At 40.0% G+C, this 21,637-nt stretch overlaps 1 protein-coding gene across 4 annotated transcripts in view; it reads right to left on the reverse strand.

Annotated features, from left to right (window-relative positions):
- dph6 (diphthamine biosynthesis 6) overlaps nucleotides 1–21,637 on the reverse strand; it is a 307,645-nt gene that overhangs the window by 277,936 nt on the left and 8,072 nt on the right. For all 4 annotated transcript variants that reach the window (XR_015080288.1, XM_086003446.1, XM_086003444.1 and 1 more), the window contains exon 3: nucleotides 17,522–17,706. Coding sequence is in view for 3 of the 4 variants with exons in the window: in XM_086003446.1 (XP_085859572.1) it covers nucleotides 17,522–17,706 (185 nt within the window). In the remaining variant the exon portion in view is untranslated. The remainder of the gene's footprint in view (nucleotides 1–17,521; nucleotides 17,707–21,637) is intronic.

Genomic DNA, 21,637 nt, shown 5'->3' on the forward strand with positions numbered 1-21,637 from the left:
TAAGTTACCCTTTCCAAGTAATACAATTTAAAATATTCATATGCAAAATAAAATTGGACAGAGGAAAATAATGCTAAGAAATCTCTTAAATTGTACATAAATGCCGATGGCATGTCTACTTTTAGCAAACCACAATAATGTTATCTTTTTTCATCATCATTAAACATGATTAAGCAAAGCATATTAAGCAGAAAAATACAGACATAATTTGACTCCAGTCACCATGCTGTGCAACTGTGACAGTTAGCACACATTTCCCAGTCTAATCTGGCTGTTAATTTTAGAGCAAATGTAACTTCTGGCACAGAACACTCTACAACTTTTGGCAATTGCACTAAACTAGGAATGTAGTAATGCTGAAATCAGATCCTTGAAGGACTACCCTAATGTGGAAAATGTTCAGCATAGAAAATGTCACAGGATTAGCGTGATGACTGCATTAATTAACAAAATGCTGTATGTTTCATACAACTATAAAGTAGCCAATGTCTCTTATTTGGCTCCAAGAAACATTGTTAACATTTATAATCTGCACTCCTTTGCCCTGACTTCCTAAAGTAAGCCTCATTTAAGAATGCCCTCGTGCAAAAGACCTTTCACTCATTCGCCACCCCACAAAACAAATATATTTTGATGGCCGTGTTCAAAGTCGAGCTTCATTAACTGAATGTATGATTTGATTCTGTCATTCTCAAATTACCCCGATAAACGGGAGAGGAAAATCTACATTTGCAACCGAGAACAACTAATGAGTTATTAACACAAGTAAGGATTCAAAATGGACCATTGTTTCCTTTGTTGGCTCAGAGGCCCCATTGAAACTGAAAATACTTCTCAATCCAAAATGGCTCTTCATAGCTAATGAGTTTAGAAAAAAATCCCTTTACTACACTGACTTAAAGGTTACCGAAGCATCTGATAACCTCATAAACATTATGCCAGTTGTTCAGGAATGAGCCATAGAGGGCACTAGTGTAACATCAACAAACCAGAGAAAAAAGATGCCACATACACAATACATAGTAGGCTGACCTAATGAAATGCATGTACACGGTACAGAAATTCCTGTATGCAAATAAAATGCATAAGTAGTCATTCGAAATCTTAGTATGAAAATAAAGGTACCTAATGATGTCCATCTAAGAATTAACCATTTTACAACTAATATTCCTCAATATTTCTGAAAATGGCCATTTTTATGTGATACCCGGTCTCAATTTTCTTTTTAACACAAGCAAAACACTTCTCTAAAATGCTGTACTTTATTAGTTATAAATATTTCATTTATCCCTGAGACTACAGCAGCATATTCAAAAGTAATATATTAAAAATTTACCATATTCTGACTACACTATAAACAGATTTTCTGTAGGTGCTGTTGTAGACTGCGGCATGTGTTTTGTCAAATACTTTTTGGAACCAAAATACATGGGAAAAATATTTTTTGATTTCCCAGAAGAAAGTCCTCCAACCCACAAAGGATATTTGAGTTTATGAGTTAGAATACAAGTGTATATTCAGTGCATGTATACTCAGTTTGCACATAAAAAGTAACATAAAATATATCAAACAGGATATCGGCATGTACACAAACTATCTGGGCCCAAGGTATTTCATCAGTCTTCGTACTAAATATATCATGGTCCTTCTGCAGTGGATCCAAGGTCCCAATGCTGTACGCATAAAATTGCTTTCTAACAGCCAAAGTTCTGCCATCTGTGTGGAGTACTTTGTGTGTTTAACGGATAGTTTAAAACTACTGCATTCCATTTAACCAGTTAAAACGCACAGAATTAAGTTGTAAGATGCAACTTGCAGATCTGGGGACAACTCAAAACAAAGTTGATTTCAAAAATCCTGTAAACCTTTTACAACAATGTTCTTCCCACTGCTGTGTAAATTGAATGTGCAATAACAACTGAACATTAGAAATAAAATATAGTGCTGTGGCCATGACTTTGGTTGTATCATATTGTGTACATGTACAATGGAATCAAATCATTATGTAATAGGTTGGGGAGACAAAAATTACACAAAACAGAACTGCTTAAATATAGATATGGTGACATATATCAAGACAAGGCTAGAAATCTGCATGTACTAGCTACATGGCATGCTGTTCCTACATTACAACAGTGATGACACTTCAAAAGTACTTCATTGACTGTAAAGCGCTTTGGGACGCCCTGAGGTTGTGAAAGGCGCTATATAAATACAAGTCTTTCTTTTCTTTCTTTCCCTTGTAACATGCAGTAAAATTAATCCTATAGTTCAAATCATGGTTTCATCTTCATAATAAAATAATTTTGGGGAACTGGAAAGGGTGTTTCAGCACAAAAAAGCCTGTCACTTTTTCATACGCCAATCCCATCTACCCGCCTACTCACCATATCCCTCAAATCTTGTCTCTCGAGAAAAGTTGTCTCTTGAACCCACTTACACTGTCTGCTTCAATTATATTCCTTGGTAACATTTCAGAACTCTTTGGTTGGAAAAGCTCCTCGTATCATTCCCTCTTACTCCCATCTTGCTGTGGTGTTTTTGCTTATACTCTGCCTCAGCCTCAAATGAGTACCCACTACCATACCAGTGTGACAGTTTTCTGTGTCCCACAGCAGCCAGACCTGTGGCTTCTTTGAGTGAAATTCAGAATTAGTCTTTAATTAGGGTCAGTGGCATTCTGTGGTCTGACACAGACAGCAGGCAGTGGAACATCTCATCCCATCACTCTTGGTCGGAACTATATATAACAGAAAATATAGACTGGAGTGCATTTCAAGGATGAATTTTTCTCATTATTCAAAGAACATTAGGAAACTAACAACTAGAGCAAAGTTCTTGCTTTTAACATATATATAAAATTTGATACTACTTCTCCATTGTTCAACATAAATATATTGCAACACATCTGTAATAATTCAACATCCTTGATCCTGTCATACAGACCTAATCATCTCATCTCTTTCTCCAACTAACTTACTTCACCTTCTCTTCTCTTCTGGTATCTAGTCCTGGGTAAACTACATGCGTGAACCATTTTGGTTTAAACATAGAAGATAGGAGCAGGAGTAGGCCATTCGGCCCCTCGAGCCTGCTCCGCCATTCAATGAGATCATGGCTGATCATTCAAATTCAGTACCCGGTCCCTGCTTTCTCCCTATATCCCTTGATCCCTTTAGCCTTAAGAAATATATCTTTGTTCATTACCAGTGGTAGCTTTTCTGTCTTTCACATAGCTTTACTTCTAAAATGGTCTAATAGACACAGCATTGGCTGAGAAATTCCTGTTAAGAACTTTACAATACAATTCAGAATGTACTCCTAACAAGATTTTTTTCTTATGGGCAGTTAAAGCAGATCTGAAGTAGCAAATAATGGCTACACACTAGTCTTAAAACCTGGGTGGTCTGAATGCAATTTCTGGCACTTTAAAATTATACCCATTAACACAAACACAAAGTGACCATAATGGTAGGTAGCATTTTACTTCACCATTGATTTTAATTAGAGACGACTTCACATTAAAAGATCAATTACAGGAGATCAACAACATTCCCACTAGAATGATTTGTACAGGGACACACCACGACATCTTTTATTCTGGTTAAATCACACAGATTTGGATTCTTGCAATAGGTAGGGCTAAGGAGTTAACACCAAAAGTAATCCTATTTTTTTTTTTTAATTGCACTTAAAACTCCCTCTTATTAATTTCTCTGGCAGCAGTCATTAATTAAAAAATATGGATACTGCCAGGCATGGGCAGAAAGTACAGCCCTGCATCCAAGTGCAGGCCAGCTGGAAAAACTAAAAATACATCATTTCAACTCCAGCCTCCCTCCCTCCCTAATACTATTTAAACACACAGCTGGAGCTCTGGCTTGGTGAGAACCAGCCTTGTCCAACTAGAAAGAGGCTGTTTTATTTTAAACAGTACTTCAGCCATGTGGCGTTGATGAAAACCTCCAGTTCCCCTGATTTGCTGACGGGCCTTTGATTATCTTATTATATCCAATCTGATGGCAACTGGGGGGGATGCCACCGGGTAAATTGGTTTTACCTGATGGCTATTGTTACTACCAGGTAAAGCACAAAGGCAAACAGACTTACCATCCTGTGGGAAATCCAGCCCCTGATTACTTAATCAGTGTTTAAATTAAGAATCCAACAGCTCCAATTATAAGAATGAAACCATTAAATCAGATTGCTTACTTGGTATTGTAAGGAGCAGCTCCTCTTACATGAAATATTAACAGAATTGCCCAAAAGGCTTGCACATTAACTTCTGCGAAAATGTTTGCCCTCACTTTTACTGGTAGTCACGTCTGTTTACAACTTTCAAATACAAGTACAACCTGTGCAATTGAAATAAACGTAAAGGAAAGGTTCACATTTTATTTTGTATTAAAAGATTAGGAAATATAAATATTTCGGAAGATCTGCCAGACATCTACAAGAACAAGTAGTCAACAACTAGTAACTAAAATCCAAATGGGAACTGTTCAACACCCCATTAGTACGTTTTTTAAACAGGAAAAGAGCTGAAGGGAATAAGTAAAACTGGAAACTCATACTTCACATTCTGTGATCTCCCTGATAAAGGCAGGAAATGTGTGTTTATCAAACTGGCTGCTAGTGCTCAGTTCACTTGGAGTCTGGTAAACAATACATGTCTAACCATTCCATAGCCACGTGAGATTCTCAGAGACCCAGACCCTCATATATTGCAGACAAGGTCATGGCACCAGTGCCCTGGAAATGCAAAATTAGTAAAGCCTGGCAATCAGCAAGTTTAAACTGATGAGTAAAGCCTCAAGGCTTTCTCACACCATCCATAGCCAGCCAGCCTCCCGGTCTGTCTCTGACTATTCGTATCATACAACTAAAGCTTAGCAGGGAAGAAAATCTTGCACCGTTACTACATCAACTCTTCTGAACACACAATATTGGATGGTTCTCCTAAAAGGAAAAAAAGCTGCAAGATTAAAAGTAGTTTTCAGTCTGATAGGAGGTTGAGTGTATTGGGAAAACAACAGTGCCATTTCAAATATTTCTGTACATAGGAACTATAATCCTCATTGTTAGCCCTGTCACACATGCCTCGGAAATTTTTCTTTTCTCTTTCATGTTGTCACTTCACAGCCTTTTGTGAGACCTTTTTGGGCTGGGAGGCAAGGTCCAAAACTGTGGGCTTCTACACAGAGCTGGTGATCAGAAGATGTGCTTCTAATGGATACTGTTTTTAGCTCTCTCCTCTCTCTCTGCCCCTCGCCAAAACACTCGACTGTTCCACCTAACCATTAGCTGATGATAATAAATAGAACATAGATTCTCGCACATTTCCCATGTTGTGAACTGTTGAATTCAGTCAGGCTACAGAAAGAGGCTCCCAGTGGAAGTTTTGTACTCCTCTCCCACCCCCCACCCCATTGACAGAAGTAAAATGGGAAAGCCAACTTGCCTTGCTCTCAAGTACCTCCAACCATCCAGCTCAAACATGGCACAGGCTCAGGCCTGGAACCAGACTGTCTGTCCACCTGCTTACCAAGCAATATTATCTGCTGTAGAGAAATCCCAACAGGGAATGGAAAGACATACCTGTAAATATATTCTCCCACGACCAAAGAACCCCCATCCAGGATTTAAGCACAACATTTAGGCTGAGACTTCAGTGTAATACTGAGGGAATACTGCACTATCAGAGGTGCTGCCTTTCAGATAAACTGAGGCCCCAGCTGCCTATTTGACTGGACTTTAAAGATCCTATGGTACTATTTGAACAAGAGCAGGGAGTTCTCTTCATGTCGAGACCAACATTCCTCCCTCAACCAAAACCACCAAATACAGATTAACTGGTAATTTATCTCATATACTGCTTGTGGGATCTTGCTATGCTCAAATTGGCTGCTGCATTTGTCTGCATAACACCAGTAGCTGCGTTTCAAAAGTAATGAATTGGCTGTGAAACACTTTGGGCTTTCCCGAGGATGTGATGCTGTGCTATATAAATGCGAGTTCTTTCTTTCTGCTTATATAAAGGTGCATATTTGAAAACAATAGCATAAAGAAAGTATACCAACCATAATGGCAGAGTGCTTTATGGTTTATGAAGTCCCATATTTACCTGTCAGAATCAAAGTCTCATTTGCTCACATGGATGGAAGGGTCCAATATAAAATCAGATTCGTAATCACAAGTGAGTTTTGAGTGGGTATAGGCCCACTAAATTATCAATCTTAATCCTGCCTGCTGACCGTGACTGGTGTGGCAAATAGAAAAATGTCACGCTAGTGCTAGAAATCCTTGAGAGATTTAGGCACAATGTTGGGGCAAAGTGGGGGGACGCTTTACCTGTACCTAACTTGGGAGTATTTGATGCCAACACTGGATACCTATAACAAGTAATCCATTCCCAGCAGCAATCTGTTCTGACGAAGGGTCATCGACCTGAAACGTTAACTGTTTCTCTCTCCACAGATGCTTCCTGACCTGCTGAGTGTTTCCAGCATTTTCTGTTTTTATTTCAGATTTCCAGCACCCGCAGTATTTTGCTTTTGTCCCAGCAGCAATCTTCTTGGCCTCAATGAGCACAAAGATTTACACAAAGAAAAAGTCAGTGATATTGAATCTCCTTCCAGCACAACATCCATCCTAACAATTATGGCATTATTTATATCTGTTTACAGCAAGTAAACATTAGCACGGCCAGTATTAAGTTTGCATTCAAAGTAAGTATAAACCACACTTCCCACTTCCATATTGCAGTCACACAGATGCAATAAACATTGCAAACCTGAATAGCGAGAATAGATCAAAACAAGTAGTTGCATTTGCAAACCATGCATAATACAATCACTTCTAGTACAGGAGTTACCTCATGTTGCCAAAGCAAAAGACTGCATCACTCAAACTGCATACTACCTGTACTGTCAAATCTAGTTCAAGGGCATTTGTGGTACAGCATCCTCAAGACACTATTTTTGGATCACATGCACATCGAGTGAAGACTTATTAGATTCTGTGCTAGAGCTATGTATCAATGTCTGTCTCTGTGCTTTCATCACTAACATTATTGAAATCTTCACTCCAGTGCCTAATTTGTTTGTGGAACATTTAGATAACTATTTACAAACACTGCCTCAGCTAAAGATAAATAACAGAAACAACTTTTGTGGAAATTCTTTACTCAAAGTCACACTGCACAATTATGGTACAAAAAAGACTTTAACTCTTTTGCTATTATAATGCTTTTCTGAGACTTCTGCCAACAGGAGAGGTTGAGGGAAAGACCTTGCAAATTTGGTAGGGAGGGGAGTAAAGCATTAATCGCACAAATATAACCTCCCTCCTAATGCCTTGTTGCGATGAGAGATAGCACTGAGTCATACAGGCCAGAAAGGTTTGCTCCCTGATTTGTGCGGAGTTTGCCAATGTCAGCCTGGGCTGCATGGGAATTACAATTAGTCTTAAGTATCCTTGATTAAGCAGGGGGTTAAAACATCAGCCAGGATCCTCACCTGATGACAACAAAGATAAACACAATTTTCAACTGGAATCTGATCACTATCCAGCTGAAACCCTGCCGCAAAAGTAAGTGTATGTGTGTTTGCTGTCACCAGGTGAGGACAGGATGAGGCTTGGCTGTGATTCCCTCAGTGGTTGAATAGCTAGCTGATACTCATTGTCCACGTACAAATAATACACATTTGTACAAAGTGCAAGAGGGACACTGGTAGCACCTGAATCAGATGTCAGCATCAGCTGCCAGTTTGAGAAGAGAATAAATAAAAACAACCCACACAACCTACCAGAAACGTCATAGCACATGTGAGAGAATGGCCTCTTCCCTGGTCTTTCAATTCAGGAAAAGCTTTTTGACACCACCATGAAGAGAAAATTACTGTGTGCACAAATGAAGTTTTAACAAAGCTTTCTGGCCACAGAGCAGAACTTCTAAAGCATCTGTTGCTAACTAGATATATAACTGTCTGATAAGTGATTAATTAAAAAATTAAAGGATCAAGCTATTTCCTGGCCTGAATAGCTGAAAATTTACAACACTAATTAACCTTTTCCCAGTTGGCTGTAATTATATGGAAAACCTGAACACATTAATAATTCTTCTGTCTTTGCAATTTAAAAAAGAATTTTAAATATTTTGATGATTAATTATTTGTCCAATTTTAAGTCACGCAGCACAGTAAGTGTAAAAGCAAAGCATGCTTTAAAAGAACAGACTGCTGTTGCTGCGTAATACAAAGAATTCACATCCTTCATCAATACCCACTGCCATATCCAGGAGCAAAATAAAACCCTGTGTCACAGTTTCCACAAACATATTTGTACTGTACCTGCTGTGAAATTAGTAGCAATTTTTATTATTTTTGCAAACCAGACACAATGGCAATGTTAACAAAGGAGAAGGGGCGAGGGGGCCCAAACATATCTGCATTTGGGTTACATTAAATCCGCAGCAGGTACCCAATACTAGCTGAGCAGTATTTCTAAAGGATATTAGCAAGAATGACACAAAACTTTTCATGGATCGACTACTAATTCCGTGAGTTTTTAAAACAGATACAAGTGCCTTTTTTCCCTATTTTTTATATAAGAATTTACTACCTGATGCCTTTGTCCACAACAAAACACTGTAATCATATTACTGCAAATCTGGCAAGCAGTCAAGTGAATTTTAAATTATTACAAAAAATTTGTTACAGCAGTTAACACTGTGAAACAATTCCATTATCGAGTCATCCCTATTAAGCAAACACTATGGGGTGAGTAAATGTTCTCATCAAGGGGTGTCGATTTGCTGCCATGTTCTGTATTTCTCCAACTGATGCCTTCATTTCAGACTTCTGAAACATTCAGATATAGTCCCACAGGCCTACCTACACTTTAAGCAACGTATCCTAACTGTTTTTAAACTGTGCTTAAGGTATTCTGAATATTGTGAGTAAATCTAGCTTCTTCACCAATACCATAAACTCAGGATAAATGCTTACTTAATCCACGCATACAGTTTCAGTGCATCACATCATCTCCTGTTCCCTAAAATTACTGATCAAAGTGGAGTACTTAAAATGCATAAACTTAATTTAAACATAAAATGCTGCCCAGGTATGTATCGCTTCAATGTGTTGAACATTTTCAACTGAAAGCAGAAGTAAAAGTTACAACAGCTTGCATTTCTAGAATACATTTACTGTAGCAAATTGTCCTAAGCTAGCAATCTTATTTTTATTGACACCTTCTTGTAGATGACCGTTTTCATTAGTACCTCTACAGGAAGCAAGGACCGATGCACATATGCATGTAGGAAGCAATAAGACACTGATGATTTTAGAATGACAAGCTGCGTGACTACTTCATAAAAATGGTGAAATTGTGCTCATTAAGGTGACATATTCATGGTGGAAAATGAACACTCTTCCATCCTGGTGCCCAGTGTCCCCATCAAGCACTCCTATTTCAGGTAAAGCACAGGTTGCATGCAGGGCAAAAAGGTTATATGCACCGTCCAAACTATTCCTAACAATGTGCCTGCAATCTTCCTCAAACACACCACTGTGAATTTTCTACTTCTTGTATCATTCATCACAGGCGGCTGACGACTCAGGCCATCCGATAACTCAAGCCATCAATATGCTTTCACCATTACTGGTCTGTATGGACCTTCCCCCAGCACTGAGCAAGTTTTGGTCAGACTGGCAAAATTTGACTTGTAACTTATTGCAAATGCACAAAATACACACATGCGGAATTGATTTAAAGTCCCACTCACAACTTCTAACCAACTGAAGGGATGCAACCTGTCACCCCGGATCCTCTCTAACTTTTACCGCTGCACAATAGAGAGCATCCTGACGAACTGTATCACAGTGTGGTATAGCAGCTGTACCTCCTATGACCGGAAAGCCCTGCAGCGGGTAGTCAAAACTGCCCAACGCATTACCAGCACCCGGCTACTGACCATTGAGAACATCTACCAGAAACGCTGTCTACGGAGGTCACTGACCATCATCAAAGACCCTACCCACCCCAGCCACAGTTTGTTCGCCCCCCTGCCATCTGGGAGACGCTACAGATGCATTCGCACCCGCACGACCAGATTTAGGAACAGCTTCTTTCCCAGGGCTGTCATCCTACTGAACTCTGCTAATAAATTCTAAAGCCTGCACATCTGCCAATGCACTTTATTATGTTTATGTTTATGTTACAAGCCAAATGTATGTTAAATGTCTTAATCAAAATGTACACTCTCGGGAGCCGCAAGCTTACATTTTGTTGTACTGCACTTGTGCACTAACAATGACAATAAAGTTGATTATGATTATTATTATAACTGTGCATGTGTGAATCTTGCACAATTGCAGTTTCCTTGTTGCTGCTCTATTCATCACACAGTATAACCTGGGCAGCTTTGACATCAAAAGCAACAACTTAATTCCATAATATGAGTGTGCCAACTAGTGCCAAATTAACTGGTTCTTTATCTCATTGCTGCTTATGTGAACTTGGCTGCCACGTTTTCCGATATAACAATGGTGATGACACTTTAAAAGCAATCCATTGACTGTGAAATGTTTTGGGACATCCTGAGGATGAGAAAGGTGCTATATAAATGCAAGTTCCTTCTTTTCTTTCAATTTATAGGCTGCGTTGTGCCACAGTTCACAACTTCTAGGAACTCATTTCAGACATCTCAAACTTGTTCCGTTGTGTAATCTTGCAGCTATCTTACAGCAAAAGCAGCAGTTTTGTTACATTTACAGGAAACTCTCTAATAACCGGCACAATTCTCACTCCGAAAACTACAGTATACAGTCGTTTATAAGTTTTGTTTTACTGTTAAGTAATTAAAGAGTTATGGATTACCCTCAACTGGCATTACTATACTTAATCAAGCATCTTCCACCATCCATTTAACACAACATTCTGTAGGTGAGTACCCAATTGTGCTGCACATTTCTTGATTTTTTAATTTTTGTTTGTTAAAAATAGCCTCGGTAGATATACCTCTCCGTTATCCGGAATTTTTTTATCAACCGGCACCATCCCGGTCCCGTCGGTGCCGGATACCAAAGAGTTTCCTGTAATTTAAAATTAATTCATGCTAGTTATAGTTGTCCATTAATTTAAGTAATCAACACTGCACTTGATACACACCAACTACATGGATATTTTTTGAAGACAAGGCATAAATTATTTCAGAAATCAAAATCATTGAGCAGTCTGATGGTGGTCCACAGAGTGTTAAGACATGGGTTCAAGCCCACAATTCTCCGTGTGGCGAGTTCCTGATCTGAGGCAAACCTTCAGGTAGATGCAATGAAAGCTAAGCTAGTTCCCTGATGGACATTCGGAAAAGTCAGGGCTGAGTCAACTTAGCCAAGCAATAGACAATTCAAAGAACTGCTTATAGACCAACACTAGCAAAGTTCTGGGATAAGTCTCCTGCCCGGGGAAATGGTGTTTTCATTCATTATTTGTCCAATGGGATGAAAAAGGATAACGTCTAGGAGAGGCAGATGATTCATTCCGCCACATACCGCCCGCCCAGGTGGTGAATGTGAAAATTACCCCCCCCAAGTGAATTTTACGACCTCTGCTATGCCTTGATAAGATGCAAAACAGAGGCCTCTGCTTTCATGCAAAAATGAGGGAGAAAATGTCCAGAGGGGCAGTTGCTTTCAACATTTAGCAACCAACACCAACAATAACTTGCATTTATATAGCGCCTTTAATGTAGTAAAACGTCCCACGGTGCTTCACAGGAGCACAATCAGCTAAAACCTGACACTGAGCCAAAGTAGGAGATATTAGGTGACCAACAGCTTGGTCGAAGAGGAACATAAGAAATAGGAGCAGGAGTAGGCCATTCGGCCACTCGAGTCTGCTCCGCTATTCAATGAGATCATGGCTGATCTTCTAACTCATCTCCACTTTCCTACATTATCCCCATATCCCTTGATTCCCTTAATATTCAAAAATCTATCGATCTCTGTCTTGAATATACTCCCGACTGAGCCGCCACAGCCCTCTGAGGGTAGAGAATTCCAAAGATTCACTACCCTCTGAGTGAAGAAATTCCTCCTCATCTCAGTCCTAAATGGCTGACCCCTTATTCTGAGACTGTGACCCCTGGTTTTAGATTCCCCAGCCAGGGGAAACATCCTCCCTGCATCTACCCTGTCAAGCCCTGTAAGAATTTTGTATGTTTCAATGAGATCACCTCTCATTCTTCTAAACTCTAGAGAATATAGGCCTAGTCTATTCAATCTCTCCTCATATACAATCCCCCTATCCCAGGAATCAGTCTGGTGAACCTTTGTTGCACCCCCTCTATGGCAAGTATATCCTTCCTTAGGTAGGGAGACCAAAACTGTACACAATACTCCAGGTGTGGTCTCACCAGAGCTCTATATAATTGAAGTATGATGTCTTTACTCTTATATACTCAAATCCTCTTGTAATAAAGGCCAACATACCATTTGTTTTCCAAATTGCTTGCTGCACTTGCATGTTAACTTTCTGTGATTCGTGTACAAGGACACCCAGGTCCCTCTGATCACCAACATTTCCCAATCTCTCACCATTTAAAAATACTCTGCTTTTCTATTTTTCCTACCAAAGTGGATAACTTCACTTTTCTCCACATTATATTCCATTTGCCATGTTCTTGCCCACTCATTTAGCCTGTCTGTATCCCCTTGAAGCCTCTTTGCATCCTTCTCACAACTTATATTCCCACCTAGCTTTGTATCATCAGGAAGGTTTTAAGAAGAGTCTTAAAGGAGAAGAGAGTGATGGAGAGGTTTAAGGAGGGAATTCCAGATCTTAGGGCCTAGACAGCTGAAGGTACAGCCACCAATGGTGGGGTGAAGGGCGTGGGGGACGCATAAGAAGCCAGAGTTGGAGGAACGCAGAGTTCTCAGAGATTTGCAAGGTGGAAAGGTTACAAAGATAGGGAGGAGCAAGGCCATGGAGGGATTTGAACACTAGGATGAGAATTTTAAAACTTAGGCATTGCTAAACTGATGGTAACCAGTTACCCTGTATTAACAGAAGAAGTTTGGAGCAGTTCTAGGACCTATTACTGAGCCAGAATAGACTAATGAAGTGCATGGGTAATTGAGGCTTTAGGGATGGGGATACAGAAGTGAAACAGAAGAAAAAAGATTTTAAAATTTAAATGTATATAGTTTTTTTTAATGGATTCATTGGCCACTGCACAGATATTATAATGAGTAACATTTTTGTTGTTTAACATGTCTGAAAAAGGAAATAACTGAAATGAGTTTGTTCTGTCTATGCCTAAGACATAGCAACTGAAACTGAGGTTTTAACCAATCTCCCGAACAAAAGCACATAAGAACTGAAATTCCGCTTTTAATAGAAAAAAGACAGTAAGCCTGTAATTAACAACCCGTTAACAGAACCACCCAGCTTTGAAACATTCAATTTCATTAGCAAATTGTGAATCATTGAGACAAACTAGCATTGTCCCATTTTATGTTAACTGGAAATATGTTGTTAAAGGATATTCGCAGCTATTCGGTTTGACTACTTAGTAAAATTTGGTACTGATTTAATTAAATACCTCAAACACCCTGGATACTAGCAAAAGGAAATGAAGGGTTAATGACAATTAAGAACCTGAACTAATGAAGTATCCTCAAGGAATTTCAATGCAACTTGTTGTGGACCTAAAAGCAATTAAGTTAGTCTGCACAAGTGAAGATAAAGTGCTTAGCAGGGGAAAAGTAATTATGAAGACTTGGTGCATAGCACTACTGTGTGATTTTTCATGCTCAAAGTAGAATCATTTTTATTTAAAGTGTGACATTTTTTATGCAGTGTTGTGAATCAACTGATAGGTGTCGACCTCAGGCAAACACATACCTGCTCTAATCATGGGATGCCCATTCACAAACTGCATCCTATTCACCTTTACTGTGGAGAATTTCTGATCCAAGCATAAAATAATCTACAACTATTGAGTGTTACTTTGTGTCATGTTAAAAAGCCAGTAGGCAGAAGGCTGGAAACTATAGACCTGTTAGCCTAACATCTGTGGTTGGTAAAATGTTAGAGTCCATTATTAAGGAGACAGTAACGGGACATTTGGATAAACATAATTTAATAGGACAAACTCAGCATGGTTTCATGAAGGGGAAGTCGTGTTTGACAAATTTGCTGGAGTTTTTTGAGGAAGTAACATACAGGGTGGATAAAGGGGAACCAGTGGACGTAGTGTATTTAGACTTCCAAAAGGCATTTGACAAGGTGCCACACAAAAGATTATTGCTCAAGGTAAAAAATCACGGGATTGGGGGTAATATTCTGGCGTGGGTGGAGGATTGTCTCTCTAACAGAAAGCAGAGAGTTGGGATAAATGGTTCATTCTCAGATTGGCAACCAGTAACTAGTGGTGTTCCGCAGGGGTCAGTGCTGGGTCCCCAACTCTTTACAATCTATATTAATGATTTGGAGGAGGGGACCGAGTGTAACATATCAAAGTTTGCAGATGATACAAAGATGGGACGGAAAGTAGTGAGTGAGGAGGACATAAAAAACCTGCAAAGGGACATAGGCAGGCTAAGTAAGTGGGCAGAGATTTGGCAGATGGAATACAATACTGGAAAGTGTGAGGTTATGCACTTTGGCAGGAAAAATCATAGAGCAAGTTATTATCTTAATGGCAAGAAACTGGAAAGTACTGTAGTACAAAGGGATCTGGGGGTCCTGGTGCACGAAACTCAAAAAGTTAGTATGCAGGTGCAGCAAGTGATCAAGAAGGCCAATGGAATGTTGGCTTTTATTGCTAGGGGGATGGAATATAAAAACAGGGAGGTATTGCTGCAGTTGTACAAGGTATTGGTGAGACCGCACCAGGAATACTGCATACAGTTTTGGTGTCCATACTTAAGAAAAGACATACTTGCTCTCGAGTCAGTACAAAGAAGGTTCACTCGGTTAATCCCGGGGATGAGGGGGTGGTCATATGAGGAGAGGTTGAGTAGATTGGGACTCTACTCATTGGAGTTCAGAAGAATGAGAGGCGATCTTATTGAAACATATAAGATTGTGAAGGGGCTTGATCGGGTGGATGCGGTGAGGATGTTCCCAATGATGGGTGAAACTAGAACTAGGGGGCATAATCTTAAAATAAGGGGCTGCTCTTTCAAAACTGAGATGAGGAGAAACTTCTTCACTCAGAGGGTGGTAGGTTTGTGGAATTTGCTGCCCCAGAAAGCTGTGGAAGCTACATCATTAAATAAATTTAAAACAGAAATAGATAGTTTCCTAGAAGTAAAGGGAATTAAGGGTTATGGGGAGCGGGCAGGAAATTGGACATGAGTCTAGGTTCGGAATGGTCATGGCCCTGTGGGTAGCGGAGTGGGCCCAGGGGCCGTGTAGCCTGGTTCTGCTCCTACTGTGTTCTAATTCTGTGTTAGATTTCAGGAGATGGTTTTATTCCTGTTCCTGGCTGGGGTGGAGATCGCCTTTACAGAAGGTAAGTACTGTAGAAAATATAGGGACAGAGTGATCTCCTGGAAGAATTTCGATCGCCTAGATGGGTCGGAGAGGAATTTCCCAGATTTTTTTCTCCCAAATTGGCCATTGGGTCTTTATCTGGTTTTTCGCCTCTCCCAGGAGATCACATGGGTTCGGGTGGATGCAGAGTGATAGAAGATTTGAGGTTAGGATCAGATCAGCCATGATCTTATTGAATGGTGGAGCAGGCTCGAGGGGCCGATTGGCCTACTCCTGCTCCTATTTCTTATGTTCTTATACTATATTGTTGGATATGGTTTAGGTTTTGTTTTGTCTTAAGGTAAAGCAGATTGTAAGAGCTTCTACAAGTATGTAAAAAGCAAGAGTAGCAAAAGTAAGTGTTGGTCCCTTAGAGGCTGAGACAGGAGAAATTATTATGGGGAATAAGGAAATGGCAGAAACTTTAAACAAATATTTTGTATCTGTCTTCACAGTAGAAGATACAAAAAATATACCAAAAATAGTGGGGAACCAAGGGTCTAATAAGAGTGAGGAACTTAAAATAATTAATTTCAGTAGAGAAAAAGTACTAATGGGACTAAAAACCAACAAATCCCCTGGACCCCGATGGCCTACATCCAAGGGTTCAAAAAGGGGTGGCTGCAGAGATAGTGGATGCATTGGTTGTGATCTTCTAAAATTCCCTAGATTCTAGAACGGTCCCAGCGGATTGGAAGGTAGCAAATGTAACCCCGCTATTCAAGAAAGGAGGGAGAGGGGAAACTGGGAACTACAGGCCAGTTAGCCTGACATCAGTCGTCGTGAAAATGCTGGAATCCATGATTAAGGAAGTGGTTGCAGGGCACTTAGAAAATCATATGATTAGGCAGAGTCAACATGGTTTCAGGAAAGGGAAATCGTGTTTGACAAATTTATTAGAGTTTTTTGAGGATGTAACTAGCAGGGTAGATAAAGGGGAATCAGTGGATGTAGTATATTAGGGCTGTGGATGCTGAATCATTGAGTATATTCAAGGCTGAGAGAGATAGATTTTTGGACTCTCATGAAATCAAGGGATATGGGAAATGGGCGGGAAAGTAGAGTTGAGGTCAAAGATCAACCATGATCTTACTGAATGGAGGTGCAGGCTCAAAGGGCCGTACGGCCTACTCCTGCTCCTAATTCTTATGTTCTTATGTACTGTGTAATTTAGGTGTGACGTGCACTTTACAAGTGGTGTGAGACCAGCTCTACAAAGTAACCTCACATCATTTTGGCTTCACACCCACTGCAGTATAACTGCAAGTTCATTGCACAGTGAAGTTTAAGATGTTGATCACGTTGGGAATTTTAAAAATTTCATTTGTAATACAAATCCAGCAGTCGTCATCTCTCTCCTAATATTAAGATTTAGATTGTTGATGAGCAACTCTCTGCAGATGCATGTTCAGAGAGCAATGAGACCGCTGGCAGTGTAGCATTGGTCTGCAGGCCACAAATTGCCACAACCTGGTCTCAGATCAGTACTTGTAGTGCAACAACCAAAATATTATCAACCCACTGCGAAATGTCACGTAGACACAGCAGCACATTTTTTAAAGTTTAACAGTGTTGTGAAAAATATGCAAATTTTTTTATGTTTACATTGAATTACTGAATCAATTATTAAATGAAATGCAGCACAAAGACTTTTGACTTCTTTTGTCTGCAAATCACATAAATGCAAATTCAGGATAACTTACCCTGGGAAACTACACACTTATCAAGGTTGAACAAATGCAAGCATATTACAAAATACAACATAGACTTGTATCAAATCAGCATTTATCATTCTTCAGTAGCAAACTGCAACGTATGCACTCTGATTTATGTATTCCAACACCAAACAGTAGGCTGTAAAATATATATTTCTTCAAATACTATTATTCCTTGTGAGAAAGAGTTATGATAATAAAGTTGACTAATATTTACAAACAAAACTACTCATCAAGACTGTTCAAAATATTTTCATTAGTACCGTAATCTGCTTCAGAAGATGGTATAGGTCTTCTACTTCATCGCCTTCACATTTGGTGTAGTCTCTTCCAATTGCTCGACTGCTACCTTGGATAGTGTGACGATACAGTGGCAGGCCCATGGCTTCTGAATACAGATCTATAGCCTCGTGTCCCACTGTCTGATACATGTAACTGTCAAGCTCATCTGCAGAATAAACAGTCAGTCAATACGACAGTGGCTTAAGGGGAACCAAGACAGTGAATCTTGTTGACATCTGTACTCCCTTACTTATAAAGACAAAACAGAATTTTTTGAAATTTGTCAAAGCAAATGCTGTGCTTGAAATTTACGAATGAAGCAATATTTTGAGAAAATAAAAACTTCTTTTATAAAATTCAGTATTTGGGTTTCATCTTGTTCACTGTTTTGGAAGCAAAGTACCTGCCTCAGGTCCCTGTGGCTTGGAACAACCCTTTGGAGATCTGAACTGGCCTGGTCCTTTAAATCCATTTAGCCTTATGCCAAAGGTCTGAGTTATGTTGAGGTTTCTTAAGCCGTCACTTTGTCAGGTCCCTATAGTTTGCTTTTCACCTATTGTAAAGAGCGCTTGTTATTCTGCAGTTAATTCTCCTACACCTCTAAAAATTCTCTGTTTATGTTTTTTATGTGTTCTTGGGATGTGAGCAACTTTGGCAAGGCAGTATTTACTGCCTATCCCTAGGTACTCTGAAGGTCTTAAGAGTCAACAACGTAGTGTGGAATTGGACGCACGTGGGCCAGATCATGGAGGAAGACCCAAAAAATCTCCCAGAAATACGAGAAAACCAAGGGTGTGGCGAGAATGAGGAACTTAAAGAAATTATTATTAGTAAAAAAACAGTACAGGTAGACTATCCTTTATCCGAAAACCTGGGACTTACGCTGACCGAAAAAACCTTTGGTTTTTAGAGGGTTTCGGTTTTCGGAAGTCCGGATAAAGGGTAGTCTACCTGTACTAGCAAAATTAATGGGACTACAAGTCGATAAATCCCAAGGTCTGGATGACCTACATCCTAGGGTTTTGAAAGAGGTGGCCATTGGAATAGTGGACGCATTGGTTGTCATCTTCCAAAATTCTATAGATTCTGGAACGGTTCCTGCAGATTGGAGGATAGCAAATGTAACCCCACTATTTAAGAAAGGACGGAGAGAGAAAACTGGGAACTACAGACCTGTTAGCCTCACATCAGTTGTTGGGAAAATGCTGGAATCTATTATAAAGGATGCAATAACTGGGCACTTAGAAACTAATAGTAAGATTGGGCAGAGTCAACATGGAGTTATGAAAGGGAAATCCTGTTTGACAAACCTATTGGAGTTCTTTGAGGATGTAACTCGTGGAGTAGACAAAGGGGAACCGGTAGATGTGGTGTATCTGGATTTTCAGAAGGCCTTCGATAAGGTCCCACACAAGAGGCTGGTGAACAAAATTAGGGCACATGGAATTGGGGGTAATATACTAGTATGGATTGAGAATTGGTTAACAGACAGAAAACAAAGAGTAGGGATAAACGGGACATTTTCAGGATAGCAGGCTGTGACTAGTGGGGTACTGCAAGGATCGGTGCTTGGGCCCCAGCTATTCACAATCTATATCAATGATTTGGATGAGGGAACTAAATGTAACATTTCCAAATTTGCTGATGATACAAAGCTAGGTGGCAGGGTAAGTTGCGAAGAGGCTTCAAGGGGATCTCGACAGGCTCAGTGAGTGGGCGAGAACATGGCAGATGGACTATAATGTGGATAAACGTGAAGTTATCCACTTTGGTAGAAAAAACAGAAAGGCAGAGTATTTCCTAAATGGTGAAAGATTGGGGAATGCAGATGCTAAAGGGACCTGGGTGTCCTTGTACATGAGTCACTGAAAGTGAATGTGCAGGTGCAGCAAGCCATTAGGAAGGCAAATGGTATGTTGGCCTTCATTACAAGAGGATTTGAGTACAGGAGTAAAGAAGTCTTACTCCAATTATATAGGGCCTTGGTGTGAACACACCTGGAGTACTGTGTACAATTTTGGTCTCCTTACCTAAGGAAGGATATACTTGCCATAGAGGGAGTGCCGCGAAGGTTCATGAGATTGATTCCTGGGATGGCGGGACTGTCGTATGAGAAGAGATTGAGTAAACTAGGCCTGTATTCTCTTGAATTCAGAAGAATGAGGGGATCTCATTGAAGCATACAAAATTATTACAGGGCTTGATAGGATGGATGCTGGGAGAATGTTTCCCTTGGCTGGGGAGTCTAGAACCAGGGGCCACAGCCTCAAGATAAAGGGTAGGCCATTCAGGACTGAGATGAGAAGAAATTTCTTCACACAGAGGGTGGTGAATCTTTGGAATTCTCCAACCCAGAGGGCTGTGGAGACTCAGTCATTGGGTATATTCTAAACAGAAGTCGATAGATTTCTGACTAGTATGGGCACCAAGGGATATGGCGATAGGGCCAGTGAATGGAGTTGAGTCAGAAGATCAGCCATGATCTCATTGAATGGCGGAGCAGACTCGAAGGGCCGAATGACCTACTCCTGCTCCTATTTCTTATGTTCTAAGTAGTGAACCAGCTGGGTTTTACAGCAATCTTTTGCTGCTAGGCCAAAAATTACCAGATTTTTAAAATTCAATTTCAGAACTTGCCATGGTGGGATGACAACTCATGACCTGTGCTTCCAGTTCATTATGCCACCATACCCATATAATTTTGGCCATATTTTTTTCGCAATGTTATTATTCTATTTCCTGTCATGTCTGTGAAATTAAAGATAAATAAGTTATTAAAAATTTTCAAAAAGTAACTTCACTACAATTTTCTCACAGTGTTTCTTTACTATTGCCTTAAATATATGTAACTCGTTCATGCCAATGTTTTATAACAAATGTGCAATAAATACAACACTGGAATATAACTCAAAACATTATATAGGGGGGGGAAGAGGCCCAGTGTAGTGGTCCAGGAGGCTGGTGCTCTAATATATTTTGCAAGAGACTGTAGAATACTCATTTATACTGCAAGTTCATAATCTTCGATGAGCCATTGGGTCAGGAGTAAGACAGAGGTCCTGCACATTTCCACAGGGTGGAAGGAGTGAAAACAAATCTTAGGGAGTAATTCCAGGCATCTCTCATGCAATTCCTAGAAGCCAGTTACAAAGCAGAGACCTCTTGGCTAAGAATTGGCTGTGACATGGAGTAAACCTAAATGAAGGATGAAAAATATCAAAATTATGATGGAAGTGGATTGGTAAGCGACATTGGAAATAATTATGAGACCTTTTTTTAAAAAAAAAGACTCTTTTGTACAAACTCCAACTTCACCAAAGGGTCAAAGATCACACCCGTCCAATTGCAAGAAGACACTGAACAGGCTACTGTATGGTCGAAGAGACCTGGATCACCTACAGCGGGCATGAGAGAAGGCTAAGCACTTCCCGCACCCGCTGTCACACCTGTATTCTCGTGGGAAAACAAAGTTTCTGCACCAAAGTACTTGATGAAACTAAGTTTCCAAGTGTAATAACTTTTCTGAAACAGAGACCCCCTCCAGTGGCTTTGTCATCTATATCAGCTGGAAGGTGGGCGCATTGCAAAGGATCTCTTGTATGGAGAACTTGCAGATGCTTAAAGGACACTGGGCCGACCGAGGCTCAGGTTCAAAAACGTTTGTAAGAGAGGCTTGAAAACTTTCAACATCGATACCACAAGCTGGGAAGATGTAGCTAACAATGGGCCGCACTGAAGGTCTGTGCTCCATCAGGGAACCAAAAGGCTGAAGAGAGATAGCTGAGAAAGAGGAAAGAGAAGAGAACAAAGAGAAAAGCACGTTAGGCTTCAAGATTTAAGTACTGCTCTGGCTTCATCATCTGGTTCTGTGATTTACGCCTGCACCATCGTTCGAGAATTGGACTGTTCAGCTACTCATGAGGTTTGAAGCATGGCAAAGTAACTGGACTGCTTTGGCACTTATACCATCGTCTTTCAAGACAGACGGCTGCCAGTCATGCTAGATTAATATATATAAAATATATATATTATGTCAAACTGCTGCTGCAATAATAAAATATACCATAAAAAATTGACCTTGGTGTTGCAGCTTTGAA

This window comes from Somniosus microcephalus, chromosome 12 (genome assembly GCF_052327205.1).
Source record: "Somniosus microcephalus isolate GS21.2 chromosome 12, FLI_Smic_1.0, whole genome shotgun sequence".
Classification (NCBI taxonomy): domain Eukaryota; kingdom Metazoa; phylum Chordata; class Chondrichthyes; order Squaliformes; family Somniosidae; genus Somniosus; species Somniosus microcephalus.